This window comes from Heteronotia binoei, chromosome 2 (genome assembly GCF_032191835.1).
Source record: "Heteronotia binoei isolate CCM8104 ecotype False Entrance Well chromosome 2, APGP_CSIRO_Hbin_v1, whole genome shotgun sequence".
NCBI classification, from domain to species: domain Eukaryota; kingdom Metazoa; phylum Chordata; class Lepidosauria; order Squamata; family Gekkonidae; genus Heteronotia; species Heteronotia binoei.
The window spans coordinates 75,527,959-75,550,917 of NC_083224.1; the positions used below are offsets into that span (position 1 = coordinate 75,527,959).

The window sequence follows — 22,959 nt, forward strand, 5'->3', positions numbered from 1 at the left end:
TTTAAACAAATCACCTATAGCTAATTGATAATCCCAAACACAGGCCACTGCATTAACTATGTTTCATGTCTATTCAACCAGGATCTTGGCCTTGAAGCATTAAAGCATTTCTGGAACCAGATGTATTTCTGCCTCTGGAGCATGAGTATCTTACCACCTCATGGCAGCCTAAAGTACTGCTCAGAGACTTTAAGTAGCAAAACAAACCACAGTTTTGCATTGTGTCTAAAGTAAGCCATAGAATCACCACATAGCTTTAAATAGGATGTTTGTTCATCCTTACTGTTATTTCACGCACTATCCGGTGGCCAATCTGGGTGTAATGCAACATTTACTATTAACAAGAAGCAACCAAAAATTCCTGCTCCCTGACAAATGTATCCGTCTGTTGTATTCACATACATTGTGTTTTATGTAGACCTTAAACACTTAGTGTGTTGCATTAATTTCAGAATTCCTTTTGTAAAGTGCAAAAAGAACCCCACTTGGCAAGGCTGCCAGTGAGGCCCAATAATGGCTGTTCTTGGCTGACCAGTGCTCAAGGAGGCTGCCTGCCTTAAAATTGGTCTCAGTGAGGTCTTTATAAGAAAGACAAAAAACCCAAAATGACTTGACTCTTGGCAGGCAAAGGTAAGCCTTTCCTCTGCCTTAATTGTGGTTGTCAGCCCTATTCGTGATGGAAGGAAACAGGTTGAGAAATTTGGTTTACCTTTGTATTGGAGGATGTCTTCAGTGTAGGCCAGCACACTGGGGAAAGTACTGCTGAGGAACAAACCCAGGGATGCTGTCCCCAGAAATAAGAAGACCACGCTGTATGAAAAGATCAGCAGCAGGAAGAACGTGATGAGCACCCCAACCTGCAGTGACACACCAGGGAGGAGGATCAACATGCAGTCAAAAAGCTGGGGACCTGTCTCAAAAGATGAACAAGCTGTTTATAAAAAAAATCCAGAAAATGGCCCAGGTGAGCCTAGCCTCTGGATGAATGGTTTATGTGTGCCTGAGCAACTCTCAGTATCCCAGCGCCCCAAAACTACTTTGGAGTACCCAGAATGCCTCACAGAAGCAAAGAAAGCCATCTGGGTGGGTGGGCAGAAATTAATTTTAACTGCTACCACCTGGCAATTGCAGCACACATGAATGCTCGATTTACAAGCCTGAAATCCAGGGGTGTATATTAGATGCTCAAGCAGACTGCTGGAGTGAAAAAATCATGCAATTTCTCTGCATCCCAACAGGTTACACTGTTTTAAGTAAGGGCCAAGGCAGACAAACACCAGGAAGCAGCTCACAGTGTCCTGAATGCTCCTTGAGCTCTCCAACACAGATCTGAACTTGGTCTGATTTCTATAAAGCCACACTGCTCTGTGGCAGCAGGTGCAACACAGAAGCTGTGCAGAAGCACTCACTCTCCTGGCTGGCTGAACTGCTCCACCAAGAGCAGCATCCTCCCATCAGTTGCAAGTGGCTGCAAGGCGCTTTGTTCAGGCAGACTCTCTTGTGCCCCACAGCTGCTTGTGCTAGATAGGAGGGGCCTGCACTTGTTCCACCAAGAAGTCTAGCTCTGGTATTTCAGCTGTTTGAAAGCATCAAGATCGTATTTTTGGAAGTGTGCTCATCTTGGCCCTGACCAGGCAAATAGGTTATTTCAAGATTATTTCTGCCCATAGGTATTCTTTTTTCATCATTGGATATAACTACCAACAAAGACTGCACCCCAACACAGGGTGTGAATTTTGAACTTCCTTTAAAGGCAGGAGCCCAGCATAAGTAAGAGACTGATGTTCCAGACCTGCTGTTTGAGAAGTCAAAGTGGACACACCTATAGAGAGCAGATGACAACCTGGACTGCCAAGGATTATGTATGTCTGGCCACTGCCAGCACTTGCAGACTCTGAAGAATGGTTGCAAACCAGATGCAGAAGTCCCTTCAAAACAGCCATTTGGATTTGTCTCAAACCCTCGTGTCTTTCCTTCATTCTCACACACACCTTGTTTTAAGCATGTGCAGGAAAACACCTGAGCAAGTCTTACTTTAAAGCATTTAACACAGACCCTAAAAACAAGACCATACTATATACATCAGAGCAGATTCTCATGCTCACTTCTTAGAAAGGGAATTAATGGAACCAGTTCTCTCCTGCTTGTCTGACCTCAGAGAAGGCAGCAGACAAAGTGGAGGGCAAAGCCAGTTCAGTATTCATTCTTGTGGAAGGAGAAAGCCACTCTTGCCAGAAGAAAGGACCAGGCAAGGACAGGAATTCAGCTTTGCTGGATCAGACCAAAGATTCTTTTAGTCCAGCATCCTATATCCCATAGCAGCCAACTAGACATCACAAGAATTGGTCCTGGCACTCATTTCTCTGCCAGGTTGTCTGCCCCAGCCACTTCCTGCTATCTTGGTTTCTTGCAGATGTTTTACAATTATCAGAACAAGATGGTGGCAGCAGCTCCAAAGGATTTAGTTGTATGTGTTCTCTCATTAAGATGGAGGCATATGAAATGGCACCAAACTACAAGCATGAGCAGAAATGCTGAAATATATGAACACTGCTGGGAATAGGCTCTCCCTGACTAAGTGGGAGAACATGGAACTGAAATGTATCCACACTACAAATCCATACTGATTTTAAATATCAGTACTTGGTCTGATATTACTGCAGTCAGAACTACTGCAGAGAAACCATGAGAATGAATGAAAAGGTTTGAGGATGGCAAGACAGTTAAAGAGACCTTCACACCCAACTACAATTTCCAAGATTCCTTGAAGGAAACCCATGTCAGTGTTTACATTACAAATGAGTGCCCCATCATATTGGTAGGGAATGTAGTGTGGGTGTTGCTTCCAAAATGAGGAAGCCAAGCAGCAGTGCTGCTTAGCTTGCCTAGGACCACAGAAGCCAACCAGCCTTCTTTGCCAAGTTCCTTATCTTGGCTGCCTTGGAAATACAAGAGAAAGATTTGGCCATACCACGTTGATGAAAACCATAGTTGCTGGCTTCATTCTGTATGACACAGGGATGGAGATGAGCCTGCCCATTGTGATGAACCCCCAGAAGAGGCTGGGCAGATACCCAGCCATCTTATGTCCCACTGAGAGTGGTTCCTCCACAGCATAGCTGTACACAAAACCTGAATACTCGCCCTGCAAGAGAAACAAAGAATACTTGGCATTAGATTGGCATTAGATTTGCATCACCTGGGCCACAGTCTTTCAGCGCTAAGGGAGGCCCCTTCCTCATGCTAGGTACTCAGCAACATCCATGGAAGGCTTACTAGATAAAGCTTCAGAAGAAACTATGGAGATCCTTAACTCAAGGGGTTTTGGACTCAGCATAATCTGAGGAAATACTGAAAATAAAAAAGCAAGGGCAATTGCACTTGTGATCCTGGATTAACAGCCCAATAAATAAGAGCACATGCTACATACTTTGAGCCAGAAGGAGCTGATACAGAAAGGGAAGAACAAAATTAGGAAAGAATGAACGGTCTGTTAAATCTTAGCATAAACTGCACAAGCATTGAGTCCAAGGAATGTTACCAGTAAATATCTGCCAACCATTACTTGCTGGAAAAAGCACACAGCAAGTCAGTCACTTGTTCTTTGGCTTGTGAGTACTGCAGCCCAGGTGAATAGTTCAAGAACATCCAACCCATTCTCAGGAACTTAGAGCACAGCAGCTGTCAACCTGATACAAGTTCCCTGTCACTTGTCCTTACCATGATCCCATCAGTCATGAAGAGGAGAAGGGCTCCAGTCACATGGACAGCAAAGTAGGAGCAAGGAACTCCTCTGAAGTTCTTGCTTTGGCAGCATCCAAAGAGGTCACCATGCCCTGGATAAAGAAAACAATACTATGTAAGTAAAGCCTTGCTGAACCTTCTTGACTAGCCAGGAACTCTCCACATGTGCAAGAATGATTTCTCTGGAGTCCTGCAATAGGTTCTGGTACTTAGCAATGATTTCAATGACGTCTCTGTTTTTGAAGACATTCTGCTGTATTTTCTGGTTCAAACAGGAAGGGATTGGTCATTTGAAGGCTGAAAAAATTGTCTTTGTGTTAAAGACATAGGCCTACTATCAATCATAACTCTACCACCAGCCTGATCATGACATCAGATTGAAGAGAAGAGAGAGACTTGACCAATTTTATATAAGGACATCAGAATGAAGATCTGTGCTTTAGAAAGCCTGGATAAGGTCTCCCCTCCCTGTGTGTGTATGAGATCACAGGCTAGTTTCCCTAGCTCCCTGATGTTTCAGTGCTAGGAAGATGTGTATGAGGGAGTTGGTGTTAGGTCTCAGTGACCCCTCCCCACAATTCCTGGTTCAGCAAGTTCACACAAATTTAGTTCAGGCAGTGGGTGATGAGGGTTGTTGCCATCCTGTTCTGCTTGTGGGCTTCCTGGTGCTATTTAGTTAGATAGAAGAGCAATCAAAAAAGAAACTTACAAAAAACCTTCTGGCAACCAACATGCCCCCTTGGTTTACAGGTAAGAGAACAGTAAGAGAATAAAAAAACCCGGGTACAAATTGTCTCAACCTGTCTATGGGCGAGTATAAGCCATGGGAAATCTATGAAAGTAAAATAGTGCTTGCTGTGTGTTTATAAATCAAGTAAGCTTGGAACTGCATTAATCAGACTATGTTCTGTGGAAGGCTTTTGTCCATCAGGCCTCTTATCGAGGAAAAGTTACCAGGGTGTATGAGATTTTCAGGTCCTTCCACCATATGGGATTCACCAGTCATGCTGATGCCATAATTTTCCTGGCTTGCCACGAAGACCGCAGGGAAACTGGCCTTATTGCTGCATGGATGGGGGGAGGGGCTGACTCAGAGCCCCCTCTCCTGATGTATGCACATAAATGTCTGACTATGAGCCACATATATGTACTGTCTAGTATTCTTGGAGTATGCATGCATGTATAATCATATCTGAAAGCTGGTAAGTGCTACAGCAACATCACCAGAGAAACATTTAAACACATACACAGACATGTTTCTTCTTTCAAAGTTATAGTAATTACATTCTTGGCACATGCTGACTGCTTTTCATCTTCAGAACATTTCTACACAAGACTATAATGGCTCTCCTGTTACTCATGGGAGTTACTGCAATACAGGGAAACAGACTTGTTCTTATTATAAGGCCCAGTTTTCACTTTGTCACCACTAATACAAAGCAGCTATGAAATTCCATTCTAAATCAGCAAAGGGTTTCCTGTGGATGGACATCAGTGGCAATGCTGCATTCAGTACAGCAAAGAGTTTATTCACATCATACTTAAGACTACTGCAGCACTGCAAAATCAATGAATACCAGCAAAGGTTTTGGCCTGCTGGACCAAACAGAAGTCATAGTCTAACTAGCTACAACAGAAGCTAAAAGATGACCAATATTCTTTGTATTCTTGGATACAATAAGTCAACCTACTTGGAATGATTTGAGTTTCTTCACCGAGAGCAGAAGGTTTTTGACAGGACTGAATTTCTAATCAGGCAATCTGATGTGGTCACCTCAGGCAGTAGATTGGAGTGAATGGCAACACCCATTGCCTTGTCCTCTGCTCCTGCCCCTCTCCAAGAATTGGAAGAAGTAATCCTTATAATCTCCTGGCTTCCCCCAGCCTTCTTAAAGAGCAGTGCAGCAAGTACATAACTACTTCCCATTCTCTCACAAGATCTTGTCTTCTTACAAGACTCTGGCCACCATTTCTGGTTGCCAGTTACCAAGATGACCAAAATGATAGCTGAATTCTAGAGTGGATGCGATCTGATGATAGTTTGGGAAGTCTATAGGACATGCATGGACCATCTTCAAATGGAACTGTGGGCAGTGAAGTAAGGAGAGTTATATGCTGAGACAGACGCTACTATCACCATAGGTATTAGGCACCAAAACACCTTTGAACCACTGCTGTGGTCTGGGACTAGTGTTGTAGCCACCAAGAGGACTGATGAAGTTGTCAGAGTAGGAATCCCCAGCCTTTTTGAGCCCATGGGCACCTTTGGAATTTTGACAGAGTTACCAAATGGCTGCCACAAAAGGCAGAGTCAATGAATTCCAGGGAGTAAGGCCATGCATAACTATTGTAGTAACTCTTCTAACATTTCAGGCAGAAGCTCTATTTAACAGGATGCCTTTTAAAATCATTTAAAATATTGTCTGTCTTACACACAGCTTCACTGTGTAACTAAAGGTAAGACTCTTGTACTGTGGTGATGGTTGCTGCCAAAGCAACTGTTAAAAAAATCTGCACAGCCAATCAGGTCTCTTAATGGACAATCGGAAGTCCTGCTGGACAAAATCCCCATGTGGCTTTGCCCACTTTCTAGAAACACTTGGCAGGTACCAGGAAAAGTGTTAGTACCACGCTGGGGACCCCTGGATTAGAGTATTCACATGGTATTCAGGAAGCCTGTGGTCAGTTCCTTGTTCTGCTACTGCTTTTCTGCAACCTTGAGCACTTGCTTATCCACATCTAGATTGAACATATGAAGCTGCCTTATACCGAATCAGACCTTTGGTCCATCAAAGTCAGTATTGTCTTCTCAAGATTAAAGAACATTCCCGCATTTGGGCTCAATTCACACAATCCCAGAACAACTCTTCGTCAAAAATTAAATGAGCTTGTGAATCAAGTTGCAATCCATTACTGAAACACAGCAGCCATTCCATTCTTACTCCAGCACACATGCTTAAAGTGGGCATGGCAGTTCTCACCTATTTCTGGCTGAATTTTGGGTGAGGAAGTAGAAGAATCATCCCTGTCAGCTGCCCGTGTTTCCATGGCCAGTTCATCGGCTGGCAGCAGTGGGGGGCTGCTGCTCTGACAGCAGGGCACCAGCCTTTCCTTGTAGAGCAAAAGGAACACCGCAAAGGGGACAGGCAGCTAGAAAACAACAAGGAAAGGCAGGTCAGCTAGGAACAGTTTGTGCTGGGCACCCATCAGGTGGAAGCTGTGCTGTTTGCCCAGGAAAACATCCACAAAAAACAGCCACCTCTTTGGCACCTTCTGTCTGTCTGCCTTGTATCAATTCCTTACACAGTATGCCAGAGAATCACGGATGTACAGACATCGACATGTATTATAACTCCTCTGTGAAAATTAATAAAGAATATTTATTTATCCACTGTATAAAAATCACTTCTCAAAGTACATACAATATCAAAATATCTTATAGTTTCAGCATCAATATAATGTTAGAAGGAATATCCTGTATTTTTGTACTGTCAGATTCAGCTTGTAGCAAAACCCATCCGTTTTAACTAGTTGCTCAAAAGCACATCAAACAGCAGTCTCACATCAATGCTGAATATATGTTGTGACTTATATCAGTTCCTGCCAGCATAGAGGAGGTGAAAGGCTCACAAGCTGGGCAAACAGAATGGTCCTCAGTCTTGAAGCTCCATGCAGAAGAGGGACATTCAGAAAGTGCGGTTTGTCTGTAAGGATGTAAAAGCAGCTGCAGCAGCTGCACCAGCCAGTTGCTTTGCATAACTGCTGGATGAACAGATCTCTCTACCTCAGACATACTGTTTTTTGAACCTAGAAAGAGTGTGAAAGAACTCTGTGCTGACACTGCTCTGCAACAGCACAGACATCAAGATGGCAGTTTGCATAGATATTTACACCCACTGTTCTCCCCAGGCCTGCAGCCAGAAAATTTTAGGGGGGGGGGCACGGAATAAAATTTCCAATGGAGGGCCTCCCCTGCTCTGGCAGCCCCGATCTCTCCACCACCGCTGCTCTGGTGCCTCAATCTCCTCACCCCTCTGGCAGTCCTCTCCCTGGTGCCTCCCTCTCCCTCCCACCCATCCAGTCAAGCGTTGGCTCCTGAGGCTCTTTCAAGACCCCCTTCGCTGATCAGTGGGAAAAGCTGCGCAGAGGCCGGTGCTCCTATGCCGGCCTTCTGGCACTCTCCAGACCAGCAAGCACTGCAAAAGCACCCTCTGCCTCCTCCCCACTTCCCTCCCCAGGAGAGAGCAGAGGCAGTGGGTGCTTTTGCAGTGCTTGCTGGTCTGGAGAGTGCCAGAAGGTCAGCATAGGAGTGCCGGCCTCAGCGTGACTCTTCCCACCAATCAGCTGATCGGCGAAGGGGACCTTGAAAGAGCCCCAGGAGCCGATGCTTCACCGGGTGGGTGGGTGGGAGGGAGGGGGGAGGGCCACCAGAGCAGCAGGGAGATTGGGGCTGCAAGAGCAGCAGCAGTGGAGAAAGTGGGGGCCACAAGAGCGGTGGAGTGGGGCTGCCAGGAGGGGCTATACAGGTTGAGGGCGGGGGGGTTGGTGGGTAGGTTGGGCCTCCCGGCCCCTCCATGGCTATGGGCTTGGTTCTCCTCAAAGGAGACTCCAAAGTGACTTATTGTTTTCCTTCCTCAGTTTATCCTTGCAACAACCAAATGGTGAGGACTATCAAATTGGAACCATTTAAAGATAGATTAGGCTGGAAGACAATGTTTGGCCCAAGGTGACGCAGAGAGCTTCCACAAGCAAAGTGGGGATTCCCACCCCAAGTCTCCCAGTCTGGCATTCTAACCACTACACTCCTCAAGTCATACCCACCTGCTTACACAGATATGTGGAACTGGATGTGTGCACATAAATGCCTCTGGCATTCAACTGAATGGGGATAACTGCATTAGCACACAGCCACTGCCTTGCTTCCTCATCTTCCTAGCATGCAGGGCTCTCAAGAAACTGTGCTGAAAATCCTCAAACATAGCATAAAATCTGTGTGATATTTTCTGTAGAATCTCTGCCACTCTAGTGTGATTCACTTTCCTCACCAGTCTGTGGTTTCAGTGATTAAAATGGGGGAGTTGCATACATTGTTAGGTAGCCCAGGCTAAACACAAGAACATAAGAGAAGCTATGTTGGATCGGGACAATGGCCCATCCAGTCCAACACTCTGTCATACAGTGGCCAAAAAAACCCAAGTGCTATCAGGAGGTCCACCAGTGGGACCAGGACACTAGAAACCCTCCCACTGTTGCCCCCCCGCCCCCCAAGCACCAAGAATACAGAGCATCACTTCCCCCATGCAGAGAGGCTAGCCATATCTCATTAGATCTCAGATGCTAAGCAGGGCCAGTCTTTGTCAGAATTTGGATGGGAGACCACCAAGGAATACCAGGGTTGCTTTGCGGAGGCAAACAATGGCAAACCACCTATGAATACCTCTTGCCTTGAAAACCCTTTGGGGTTGCTGTTAAGTTGGCTGCAGCTGACAAAAATGCTTTCCACTCTGCCAGCAGGTGGCAGTCTAGCACCACCACTGTCAGCAGCACTGGACTAAAATTACCTGGCCAGCAGCCCAGTATAGGGTCACAGATTTAGAGAGACCACTGGCTCCCATCTGGACAGGCACTGCTTTAGATCAGACACAACACCTCAGGCCCACAGGCAGTGTAGCCAATCTCCAACAGGACCCTGGTGAACGCCCAAAATTACAATGCAACTTCAGACTAGAAATGACAGCTTTGGAGTATGGACTCTCTATGGCAAGGTTTCCCGAACTTTTCTTTCCCGTGGCTGTTATTTTTACACTTCTCCTTCGAGACACTAAAATTTGGGGGTGGAGCCAGGAGACTTTGGGGGTGGAGCTGAGAGACAGAAATCATGTCATTTCCTGTGGTGTCAAGGACCAAGTGATGTCACTTCCAGGGCACTCCCCCAAACCTGCCTCTTCTTCGGAAGTAAATTCATTTTCAGAAAAATCTCTCTGAAACTCATGCTGAGCCAAAATGGGGGTGGAAAGTGGGTGGTCCTCTCTTTTCACCCCCCACTTGCATGCACCTATCTGTTTGTGTATTTTTCTCCAGCTTGCAAGCACTCCTAATGCCCATGTTCAATTGCCTGCACCACCTACACATCCCTTCCTCAACAGCACTGACCAGTGTATGCAGTTGGGAGTGCTGTTGCCATTGCCATCAGGAATGCCAGCACTGTGTACCACCCACACTGGGCCCTGGCAGTTGCTCTACCTCAAAATATGCTGACACATTTAGTAGGCCCTTCCTTCAGCTGCTACTACTGGAACCCTGCTTCAAGCTACAACCAAGCTTGCTTGGTTTTAAGAAAATCTTTCGACAGCTATTTTTGATACTTTTCTTTGGTTGAAACACTGGGAAACTGCTGTGAAAGGTAGCAGAGAATTGTACTGCAATTAATGAATTAATTTCAAGGTATATGAAGTTTATACAAGCTTTTCTGCAGTTATCCCAAAAAGGATATTTATGAGGGGCTTGCAGCTTTTTACTGGCTGTGTTTCCCATGCCTTTAAAAGCAACCTGTCATGCAGATACTTAGCCAGTGAACTACTTTCATCCTTTTTAGTATCTACAGGAGTTTAATTTTGGTGTCAGACAGCTGTTAAAAGCAGGACCAGTAAAATGGTGCCAAGTTCATAGTACCATCTCTTCCTGTGCTGTTAAAATATACCGCAATAATCTCCAATAATCTCTTTCTGCCCTACACCTCTTACTCTCACTTACTCACACAGAAATCTCATAGAAGGCCACCTGGCTACAACTGGGTGTGCAAACTTTTCATTGGCAGAGCTCCTATGTCTGCAACAACAGTATGATGAACAGAAAAGTTTCATCCAGCAAAAATGGAAGGAAAGAAAGAAAGAGAAGGGAAAGAATGAAAGGAAAGGAAAGGAAAGGAAAGGAAAGGAAAGGAAAGGAAGAACATAAGAGGAGCCATGTTGGATCAGGCCAGTGGACTATCTAGTCCAAAATTCCCTCATACAATGCCCAATAAGCACCAGAATGTCCACTAGTGGGGCCAGGGCACTAGAAGCCCTCCTACTGTTGCTTCTCCCGCCCCAGCACAGAGCATCACTTGCAGGGAAAGAAAGAAAGAAGGGGTGGGGGGGAGAGAAAGAAAAAGCCTTCTTCACAATCAGATGATCCCAGCCAGCAAAAATTCTGCCCAGGGGCCATTTGGTAAAAAAAAACAGCTACTGGAATGCCCACTCCCCGCCCCTCCTGGCTGAAAAAAATGCACACACCCTTCTTTGCTGCCCAGGCCTCCCAGGGAAATCTCCCCAAAAGAACATACTGCAAGGCACATGAAAGCTCATATCTTGAAGAACACTTCATGGGTCTAAAGTGCCAATGGATGCCAGTTTTTCTCTCAAACACTGGGAGTGGGGGAGAAGGAAGGAGAAGCAGCCCAGCTCCTCTCTGCACAACACACAGATGGGGCGGGGCTAGCTTTGCTGGGGGTGGGGCTAGGTTTGGCTTTTCTTGTGACCCGGTAGTGAGGCTTCCGTGGCCCAGTACTGGGTCACGATCCTGCAAATGGGAAACACTACTCTATGGCATTATACCCTGCTGAGTCCTTCCCCATCCTAAACCTCCACCCTGCCCAGATCTCCAGGAATTTCACATCACAGAATTGGCAACCCTAAAGAGCTGCTCATATTACATGGAACAGCACCCTCTAGTGTTCTGCCATGGCACCAACCAATTTAGTCACCTAAATCTTATCTCTGAGATAAGGCTGCCTTTTAAAAGTCCACTGGGATATTCTTTTTTAGAAGATAAGGTATATTAAAAGAATTCAATAATTTTAATTGAAGCTGTCTTCCTCCTCTCTTCCCTCCCTCCCCCCCTTGGCTGCTTAAGCCAAGACATTCATAATTAACGGCTGGTGGCTTTGGTGTTTGTTTTCCCTCCTGTCTGTGAGTTAGCAGAAGTCGTAACTCCACATTTCCTGGCTTTTGTTGGCTCAAAGTATTCTTTCAACCTATGGAGCATTCTCTCCCTCTCTGTCTACCCTCCTCCCCAGCTGAATTCATTTAAGAGGACTCCATTGTTCCCAGAACAATAGGCACAAGAACAGCCAGCTCAGACCCATGGATTTTGCTAATAGTCAGAATCCTTCCGGAGGTCAGAACTACTTTGCGTGAAGGACAAGTTTACTGCAAAAATGAGAGCAGCATAACACAGTTACATTTCCCAGTCACACTTGAGGTACAGAACTAAAATGGCAGTCGCCTATGCTTGCCTTGGGCAAGTTACTGCCTCAGCCCCCTTTTCCCTTCTGTCCAGTGGGGTGGGGTTAGTGACCTAGCTTGCAGATTGGTCTGAGGATGAAAAGCTATGGATGGTAAAGTGTTATAAAACCACTGAAGTGGCATACAGAATATTGATATGAATTACAAGAATCTTCACTGAATCAAAATTCATGCATTTGGGAAGGGAACATAGCTCAGGGAGAAAGATGGTCCCAAGTTCAATCCCTGACATTTCCAGTTAAAAGAACTGGCTAGTGGGTGATATGGAAGATTCTACCAGAGACCCTAGAGAGCCACTGCCAGTCAGAGTAGATAATACAAACCTTGATAAATGCCTGGTCTGGCTCAGCAAAAGCCAGCTTCATGTATGAGAACCCAAATTTATTGCTCTCTTTAAGCTCTCATCCTCCAAAAAGCCATGACTATTAAGAGTACTTTGGGGAAGGGGGGTCCAAGCATAAACAAGCAAAGAGAACAGTGTGTCAGCTGCCCCAGAAACATTACTTCCATTTGCAAAGCCAGACAATTTACCCTGGAATGACTGCAGCGTTTTGCTGAACTGGGTCAAAATGTTAGCCCTGTTCAAAAGCTAGAAGCAGCAAGGAGACAGGGTAGAGAGAATCTTGGCTGAGCATTGTGTCTTCAGAACCTGTTTTGACTATCAAGACTCAGGCCTGGGGCATGCCACTCAAAAGTCCTACAAAAGCAAAAAGTGTAACTGAGCACATACAGAATGCTTTCTTCTCTTTCTCACCACTGATGCACATCTGGGATGAGGGAATAAGGAAAACAAAGGAAAGGTCCCCTGTGCAAGCACCAGTCATTTTCAACTCTGGGGTGACGCTGCTTTCACAACATTTTCACGGCAGACCTTTTTATGGGGTGGTTTGTCATTGCCTTCCCCAGTCATTACACTTTCCCCCCAGCAAGCTGGGTACTCATTACCGATCTTGGAAGGATGGAAGGCTGAGTCAACCTCAAGCCAGCTACCTGAACCAGCTTCCGCTGGAATCGAACTAAGCAGAGGGCTCCGACTGCACTATTGCAGCCACGGCTTCCCCTCAAAGGACTGGAAAGGTAAACAGCACCTTGCAGGAGCTGAACAAATGCTGAATTAGTCCCTTCCATGTTCCTTCCACCAGCCCTCTGAGTGTTCTTTTATGGACTCATCTGCAGAGATCTCATCTGCCTGTGTCTTTTTCCTTGTGTTTCACCTTTACAAACAAAAAAGAAAGAAGATGATGAGCCTATTTGGCTTCTGTGGCTTGGTTCATCTGCCAAGATACACACAGGCAGGGCCAAGGAGTTTTATTACAGGATCTTACTACTTGGCATACTTTGCTTGTCGATGACATACTGAACCTACTGGTATTCTGTTTAATGAGAGGCTTTAGTATAGGGCTCGCCAGCATAAGCAAGCCTAAACAAACAGCAAAATCAAACCCGTTTCATGCCCTGCCCGCAATTGTAAGCAGAGCCTTGCTTCTGCATTGATGTAGCACTTGCTCAAAAGCTAACAGTACACCAGGTAGACAGATTCAGGTGCGCAACTGTGGGATCACTTGTTGCCAGCCACCAAGGATAAAATATTAAAAGGCGAATTTGTGGACCTTTTTTCTCTGCTCTGCAGGGAGCTAGAGAAAAAGGATAAGGAGGACCTTGATGACAGGGAAAAGGAGAAAATCAAACGGCGGAAAGTTGATAGGACCTGGGCAAGTTGGGTGCCCGGGTTCATTATTTAGGCCGGAATAATTTCCGGTCTCATCCATGGAGGGCCACTTCCCTTTTTCAGTATTTTGATATCATATACAAGAGCTGCACCAGCTTTAATGGCCCTGCCTGGCTCCAGTAAATTCAGCCACAGTTGTGGCTGCAGGTTATATCGCCAGTGAGACCTAATCTTGGAGATAAGGTCCAATAGCGGCCATGTTGTGCAGCGCACAGCTGCTGCTTCTGGTTCCTGCGGTAATGCGGGGTAGGCGGTTCAACCCCGCTTGCTCTGCTGGGAATTTGGGTCACAGGGGGGGTGTGGAAGGAAAAACTGCCCATACAAGCATGAGTACCCTCTGTGCAGAGGGTCTCACTCCTTTACTAATTGTTCCCGGGGTAAACCCAGGAGGGGGTTGCGCAAGCAGGGCTTGGATGGGACAAATAAGCCATTTGGAAAACGGCCCCAGCCCAATAAAGGTGACAGTGCTTGAGGCCTGGCTCCATAATTATCCTAAGGTTAAGGACAGAGTTTACCTGTTCAACGGTTTTAAGTTCAGTTTCAGAATTCCTTGTCAGGGTCCCAGAAGGCCGTTTATGGCCAATAACCTGAAGTCAGTTATAGGTATGGAGCATATAATCGGGAAAGAATTGGCTGAGGGCAGGGTGATTGGCTCATTCCCTGCACCTCCTGTGAGTTCTCTGTGGGTCTCTCCTTTGGGCATTGTGCCTAAAAAGACCCCAGGGGAGTTTAGATTGATCCACCATTTATCTTACCCTCGTGGGGAATCGGTGAATGATGCCATACCTGAGGTTTTGTGTATTGTGTGATACACATCTTTTGATGCAGCGGTTCACATGGTAAGGTGCTGTGGGGTGGGTGCTGAGCTGGCGAAATGCGATATAAAGCCTGCCTTTCGCCTTCTCCCTGTTCATCCTTTGGATTTTGAATTGCTGGGTTTCTAATTTGATGAGCAGTTTTACATTGATAGGGCCTTGCCCATGGGGTGCTCAGTTTCTTGTACTCCGTTTGAGCGCTTTAGCTCTTTTTTAGAATGGGGGGCGTGCTGTAGGGCTGGTTTAAGCAATGTGGTGCATTAACTTGATGACTTTTTGTCTGCCAGCCCTTTGGGCTCCGGCCAGTGTGCCCGCTTGCTTGTAGCCTTTACAGTGCAGTCTGAGGAGTTGGGCATCCCCCTCGCCCATGAGAAGACAGAGGGCCCTACCCAGCAATTGACATTCCTAGGTGTTGAACTAGATTCCTTGCAGCAAACCTCTCGCCTCCCAGGGGAAAAACCATCCAGGAGATGGTTGCCCAGTTTTTGCTGCGGCGGAAGGCAACCTTGAAGGAGTTGCAGCAGTTAGTGGGACACCTAAACTTTGCTTGTAAGGTGGTCGCTCCTGGTTGTCCTTTCTTGAGGAGGCTGTGTGATGCAATGGCTGGTCTACACCAGCTGCATCACAGAATTTGGATTTCCGGAAGCATACGGGAGGATCTTTTATTATGGCAGGAGTTTTTTACTTCATTTAATGGTGTCTCCTTTTGGAGGGAGGATTTGAGGTTGGAAACCAAGCTTCAAATTACATCCGATGCTGCAGGGTCCTTGGGATTTGGCGTCTATTTTCGCGGACACTGGTGCACGGAGGACTGGCCTATGGAATGGGAGACGCCAGGTGGACCAGGGATTTGACCTTCTTAGAGTTCTTCCTGATCTTGGTAGCCATTTGGTTGTGGGGAAATGAGTTGGCGGACCACACAGTCCACTTTTGGTGTGACAATTTAGCTGTGGTGCATGTCATCAATTCCCTCACTTCTAAATCACCCAGGGTTATGAGGTTAGTTTTGGCTTTCACACTGCAATGCCTGCGGCGGAATATTTTATTTTTTTGTCAGGCATGTGCCTGGGGTGGATAATAGGGTGGCTGATGCTCTCTCTCACAAACAGATGCAGAGGTTTCGTCAGCTCGCCCCAGACGCAGATCTTCTTCCTACAAGGATGCCCCCCGAGATTTGGAGGATTGGCGGGTCGAGGCCGGCAGTGTGATAAGTATCACTATTGCTCCTAGCACTAGAAAATCATACACAAGGGCAGTAAGCCAGTTTGAGAATTTTAGGAGCACCGTAGGTTACAGCATGGAATGGCCTCTTCCAGTGGAGCACTTACTCCACTATTGCATATCTTTGCAGCACAGGGGCCTGGCAGTTCGATCCATTCTGGGCCGGTTGTCTGCTTTGGCTTTTGCCAGTAAAGCCATGGGGTTACAGGAACAAACCAGTGATTTCTGCATTCAGAAGGTGCTTGAAGGGTGGGCCAGAGAGGCTGGGCTTAGGTCAGATGCAAGGCAGCCGATTTCATCTGTAACTCTTAGGGGTTTACGGTCAGTCTGGGGCCAGGTGTGTCTGTCGGAGTACGAAACACTTCTCTTTCATGCTTCCTCCCTGGTGGCATTTTTGGGGGCTCTCCAGGTGAGTGAGCTGATAGCTCAGTCCAAAGGGGATGTTTCTGGAATGGTCTTGTTGGCCCAAGACATTCACATTGCTGATGGAGCGGCATATATTACAGTGCATCATTCTAAGACTGACCAATTGCAGTGGGGGAACACTATTAGTTTAGGTGCCTGTTCCGAGGGGGAACTGTGTTCTGTAGTAGCTTTAATGAGCTATCTGGCTGCCTGCGATTCTGGGGCTGGTCTGTTGTTCTGGCATAGGGACGGTAGGCCCCTGACGAAGCATCAGTTTTGGTCTCTGACTGTCAAAGCTCTCGCTAGGCTTGGCCTGGTGGGGGTTAAGTTTGGCACTCATTCTTTTCACATAGGGGCGGCTTCTACGGCGGTGGCTCTGGGGTACTCCCCACCATCCATTCAGAAGCTTGGTAGGTGGTGTTCTGCGGCCTATAAAGGCTATGTCCGCCCTCTGGCACTGCAGTAACTGGCATCAGGTTATTGAGGGTGTTGTTATTCACTCTTTTCTTCTTTTCTCAGGTGCTGTTGTCCGTGGGGAGAGACGACACGTCCTCATATGCGGGCACAGCTTCGTGTTCTGGGTTGCCCATTGGGCCAGGAGGACTTTGGCCAGGTCACAGCTGGGGCTCAGCAAGTGGGCTACCATAGAGTGGCGTGGATGGCAGGGTCTCCATTGGTTGAGCCGGTTGCCCTTGCTTTTGAAAATGTTCATGTTTTGCCACCACATGTTGTGGTGATACATTTGGGAGGAAACGATCTAGGCTTGCTGAAGGAAAAAGCCCTTGTGCTGCAGGCCAAGGATGACTTTAGAGTCATTAGGAGTTGGCCTCAGGTTTTGATTGTGTGGTCGGCCATGATCCTGCACCAGGTATAGCGTGGGGCATGGGATCCACAGGCAATTGAGAGAGCTCGCCACATAGCCAATTTAGAAATTTAAAAAGCCCTTGAGGGGGCATTGGACCACTTTCTCCCTCATCCGGGGATCCGTGCTAATTGCACGGATTTATACAGGATTGATGGCGTCTATCTTTCCGATAAGGGAAACGACGCTTTTTTGGATGACTTAAAACTTGGGCTTAGGGAAGTGCTAGGCGTTTAGTGGGTGCAGCTGCCTAAGCAGAGGCTTGGCCTCATGGTGGCTGGGGTTTTTGCCTAACTTCCGTTATGCAGCTTGGTGAGCACCAATAGCATCCCAGTTTTGGGGCACGAGGTCTAGCTAAATCATTCCTGGGCTGCGTGGACTAGTTAAGTGATGAAGCAGACTGCCTCGGGTTTGCATGGATTGATCCGCCCTTCAGCCATGCAGATGGGGGCTTGGAACTCCAGGGCATAACCTTTGGCCGGGTATGAGCCATGCATTTTGGCTATACCTAGGGGCAGGGTGGCTCACCCGTCATGTGGCAGGGGAGGGGTATTTCGTCCCCTGGCCCTGCTGTGCTGCCTGTTATGTTTATAGCCCTTGCTGTTAATTTAATAATAAAGAAAGTGGCCCTTAGTTACCTAAACCCTTGTGTCCATCTCTTCCTTCCGTCTGTGGGGGCAATGCGGCTCCCAACCGGAGGCAAGCTGCACAGCCTTGTTTCTGGAGGCCGTTTTGCCTCTTCGTAAGGAGGAGGAGCAGGCAGGGCATTATGGGAGGTGAGGGCGGAGCAGGCACGCCTTAACGGCTTTCTCCACTCCTGCCTACAATCTTCGCCTCATGCTCAGCCCACCTTCCCGCCCTTGTGTGGCAATGTGGGCGATAGCTGGTTGCTCCTAATTTTGGGAACCAGGTAGGAATTTTTTCATCACTTCCTGTTTGGCTGTTGGAAGTGGTGTTTTTTGCCTACCTCACACTGCTTGTAAAAGGGATTGTGGAATTGGCTAGGGTGTGGCTGGTTTAAGTAGGCTTTCAGGTTGGCTGGGGTTTTTTGCCTAACTTCCGTTATGCAGCTCGGTGAGCACCAATAGCAGTCCAGTTTTGGAGCACGAGGTCTGGCTAAATCATTCCTGGTCCATGCGGACTAGTTGAGTGATGAAGTGGACTGCCTCAGGTTTGCATGGATTGATCCGCCCTTCAGCCATGCAGATGGGGTCTTGGAAATCCAGGGCATAACCTTTGCTAGGCCAGCTGGGAATGAGACATTCACTTTGGCTATGCCTAGGGGCAGGATGGCTCACCCATCATGTGGCAGGGGAGGGGTATTTTGTCCCCTGGCCCTGCTGTGCTGCCTGTAATGTTTATAGCCCTTGTTGTTAATTTAATAATAATGAAAGTGGCCCTTAGTTACCCAAACCCTTGTGTCCGTCTCTTCCTTCCGTCTGTGGGGGCAATCAAGTTTTTCCGTCAACTAGAGATGGAGCTGTCCTCCCAGCTCTGTCAGGGATTTTGTGAGGCATGAGCGATCTATGAGGACAAGTGTGCTGGAATCATCTAATCATGGAATTCTCCATCCTAAGGATGCACTTCGGTTTCTAAAATAGCTTTAATATAGTAAACAGCTAATTAAGCAGGAAACTCAGATAGTCAGAAAGCAATTTACGGGAAAGGGAACTATTACAGCTGGATTTGATCCCAGCAGCACCTTAGAAACCTAAAAGATTTTTGGAGTATAAACTTCCAAAAGTCAACGCTCCCTTCATTAGAAGGGGCTTTCAAAAGCTTACACCCCAAAGATCTTGCTTGTCTCTAAGATGCTACTGGACTCAAATGTAGCTGTTCTATTGCAGACCAGCCTCTGAAACTATAGCAAAAGCTCACTACAGAAAACCAACAAATTACAGGTAACTTACACTCTGTGGGACATCTCCACATTCTCCTTGACAGAGGGGTGGGTCAGTCCCTGTCCACCTCTGAATATACTGAGAGGCTTATTCTCCCTGAGGTTCCATATCTCTACTAGACTGACAAAAATAAAACCAAAAGCTGCAGAGTCCTATTATCCTCGACTGCAAACTGGAAGTCTTATCTTGTTTGGATGAAAGAAAATGTTTGTGTGTGTCTTAAACTCTAGTTCCACACACCACAAATCAATTGACCAATGATTTTTCCAATTACGGTTTAAAAACTTGCTGGTCCCACTCCTGAATCTAGTGTTGAGGCAATTTGGCTCTTGGTACCAGAGAAAAAAGCAGGCTCTTCTATCAAAGTAAAGGTGGCAGCAAGAGGATTCTGTAGTGCTCCTCCTCTGGGTATTCCTAAGTCATGCATCACACTAAAAATGCTACCTCTTTCCTTATGGTGCTGCTGGGGGTCTGAGTAACACTTCCAGCAAACAAACTTGAACATCAGAGTGAGCCTCATTTATAACAATGAATGTTAAACTATGCTTGGCTAAGCACGCCTGGGTCTGGTCAATGCTTAAAAGAGAAACCTTACAAGGAACTTTTGTACACCCCATCAGGTTCCATAAAAGATAATACAATATAAAGTAATCAATAATAATCTCTCAGCATCCCATGTACTTTGCTCTTAGGAAAAAAGCCCAGATAACACACTTCGCTGGTTTTTCCCCCATTTCACAAATAACAGATTGCTTAGGACTAAAGAGCCACATTTCCAAGGCCAATTTTCAAAATGGCCATTTCCTACTACATTATAATAATCACAGCTTTAAAAATTAGCATTTGAGATCAAAGTCTGGTTTTAGCCTCTCTTCTGAAAGTACTCTCAGAGGCTTTCCCTGACTTGTAACCTGTCATCTCTACCACCCCTTAATCCATTCTCAGTCATGGCAGCACTGACAACGTTTATCATTCATGTAATGGTGAGGGGAGACGGCTTATGTTCTCTCCCCCAGTTGAGAAACACCCTTCAGGAATAGACAAAATGGAAAAGAAGTAGTTTGATTCCCCACTCTCCACTTTTGAAGTACTCTGGTACAACAGGTGGGAACTGCAATATTTGGATCAGGTGCACTCTGGACTAGAGGTAGCATTATGGCAGTTGCTCAAGGGAGGATCCTCCTGCTACAGGTGCAGGTCTTGTCATTATTCAAACCTGAGTATAGACGTGCACCAAGGTTTTTGAAACAGTTACACTTAACTTCTTGATCCACCAACTTGTTGAGTGATAGAATCTAGAAGTGAACTGACTGGCAGAGGACAGCAGCTTGATTAATTTCAAAGAATTCCACAAGGTCCTGTTTCTGTTGGCTCCATTTACAAGTCCAGGGAACTCTCCTATTCAGGGCAACTCACTGAAGAGAAGCTAAAAGAAAGGTTTTGTTTCAAATGCTTCTTTGTATGATTATGAGACTGCTGCTGAATTTCCAGCTGGTCAGATAGACTGCTCTTGCAGAAGGAACTTGTTCCCCAGTGCCACACATCTGTTAGTGTTCTCCTTCCCCCGCCAGCAGTATTTAGCAGCTGAATGTGCTTTGTTAAGCCTGGCCCTGTGCCAGATGCCTGTGAGAAGCTGCAGCAGCTCCAGTCTGCCTGATTCCCTTTGCTCACTAAACTGCTTTCTGACTTTTCATTTACCATTCTGAAAACATACTTAATTAATTCCATACTCAAAAGAAAACATTATTGTTGTCAGTGTATTTCCTTTTGATCCTATTTTGTAGGTCAAGTGGAGCCCTGGGGAGGGGTCTTGATCAACACATCCCAGCTCTGCCACTGTGGGTAAAGACAAACTGGCATCCCTTGAGCAATGAGTGAAGAACTGGGGAGGCCCACACGGCTTCCAGTCGGTTTTTCCCTTCACAGGTTCACAGAAAAATGCAAAACTTTTTTAAAATCCCCAAACCAAGTTTCATGAGTCATCAGCTCTTAATGATCTTTTGCCATTTATCTATTTCAAATGTTAACAGAGCCATTATAGGCCATGCCCAAAGAAAAGAACAAAAAAAGGGGGATGACCACCATATGAGCTGTGATGACCACATCCTCAGAGCCAAAATAGAGTTGTTGCCTTGCATGTGTGGAAAAGTCAGGGAAAAAAGAGAGCAAAGCACAGAGAAAACACCCCTGTGCAAAAGATCTGTCACCAACATTCATGTATTTGCAGCTAAAGCAGAGATTAAAGCAATACAAAAAATTTTTGCTGTGGGAAAAGAGTCCTTGAGAGTCAAATGGCTGCAACCATGAAGCTTGTTGGCTTTCCTTGGGACAGCCGCTTGCTTAGGCTAACCTACCTCACAGGGTTGTTGTGAAGATAAAGTGGAGGGAAAAAGAAATATTTATGCTGCCCTGAGGTCCTTGGAGGAAGGAACATAAGAGAGACTTACAGACAGAGAAGTGGCTACAGACCTGCACATTCTCTGTTTGGACAAATGTACACAATTCCAGCCTGAATCCTGTCCAGGAACAAGAAGCAGTCAGCTGGTCAGCCCCTGTGATGATCAGCATCACCTAACTCTCCAATGTCTCCTCTACTGAACAGCTGGGCCTTTGCTATCCCTCTGAATGGCCACAACAATGTTTCAAGTTTAGTTTTTTAATGCCTCCGCTGCACTCTCTAAGCTAGTTTCAAGCCCTGCAGCACTGTACAGCACTTTCAGGGTATGAGTTTTCAAGAGTCAGAGCTTCCTTCGTCAGATATCTAAAGAGCACCTGTTGTGTCTGACAAAGGGAGCTTTGATTGAACTCGAATCCAGCTGTTCTACTGCAGACCAACATGGCTACACCACATTGCATCCTTGGTATTTACAAATGCTAAATAAATATTCAAAAGACGAAGCATGACATATGCTCAAGCGCTGTTTGATGCATACAGGGAGAGATAAAACCCATTCTGGAATCAGATCGAGGTACTTGAACCAATCAAGGAACAAGAATGGAGAAGCAGAGTTTGCCCAACAGCAGCAATAACAAAGGCTTCTGCTCGCTCCAGGAGGTACATCTGTTTTCACTCTGCTTTATAGAACTGCTGCTTGCATAGTTCCTCTCCATCACCAAATTCATTGGTTACAAAAGAAGGTTCTCCTTTTCTTTAAGGAAAGCAGTTCTATAAAGCAGAGTGAAAACAGATGTACCTACAGGAATTTCTCCTGTTCCTACCAACTCCATATGTTTTGCTTGACTACATCAGAGTTGGTAAACGTAGGCTGTTCTATTTTCAAAGTCCTACTGAAAACAGAAGTTCCAACACCCACCAAAGTGTTTGAAGGCCTGGCAGAAGCTGGAGAGTGTTCAAAATTGTGCAAACAATTTTGCAGTAGAGATCTTTCAAAAGAGGAGGTGAATGAGGTCAGAGGAGACCACCCGAATGAATCCTCCATGAAATTAAACTTTGCACAGTCTCCCTGAAGAAGCCATGGCACACTCACAGCTGTTGTTCAGTGGCACCCAAATGCACTAATTCTTACAAAACCTACTACATGTGAGCCCACTTTATGAAACAGATAAACAGATGCCAGCATCTGCAATATCATTTACAATTATTCCCCCAATACGCTCAATGAGACGTTCACAGGATTCCCAAGCTGGCCCCATCCAGGCAGCCCCATTTTCATGCTTACCATTTGCCTGCCCTTGGTAGGCCAATGCCTGCCCTTACCCTCATTTGTCATCTAAGCAGCAGGAGAAAAAGAATGGAGGGAATGACCTCACAGCCTCCCCACAATGTTCTAGAATTTTCCCCAATTTCCAGAAAGTAAACCAAGCACAGTCAAAGAAACTGCAACAAGAAACTGAAAGCCTGCCTCCTGAAGGAGACTAATTATCATAACTTTTCTCACTTGCAGCTATGTTCCATTATACCCACATTTTCTCAGTAACACAGCAACAATATGAAAAGACATTCTGTTTGCCACTGTGTGAACTGTTGGTTTATATT

The 22,959-nt window shown here is 46.2% G+C and overlaps 1 protein-coding gene across 1 annotated transcript in view; it reads right to left on the minus strand.

Annotated features, from left to right (window-relative positions):
• MFSD4A (major facilitator superfamily domain containing 4A) overlaps positions 1-22,959 on the minus strand; it is a 61,329-nt gene that overhangs the window by 3,509 nt on the left and 34,861 nt on the right. Inside the window, exons 4-7 of the mRNA XM_060231310.1 lie at positions 6,726-6,894; positions 3,721-3,836; positions 2,972-3,145; positions 710-857 (exon numbers count right to left, since the gene is read on the minus strand). Of these exons, the coding sequence (XP_060087293.1) occupies positions 710-857; positions 2,972-3,145; positions 3,721-3,836; positions 6,726-6,894 (607 nt within the window). The remainder of the gene's footprint in view (positions 1-709; positions 858-2,971; positions 3,146-3,720; positions 3,837-6,725; positions 6,895-22,959) is intronic.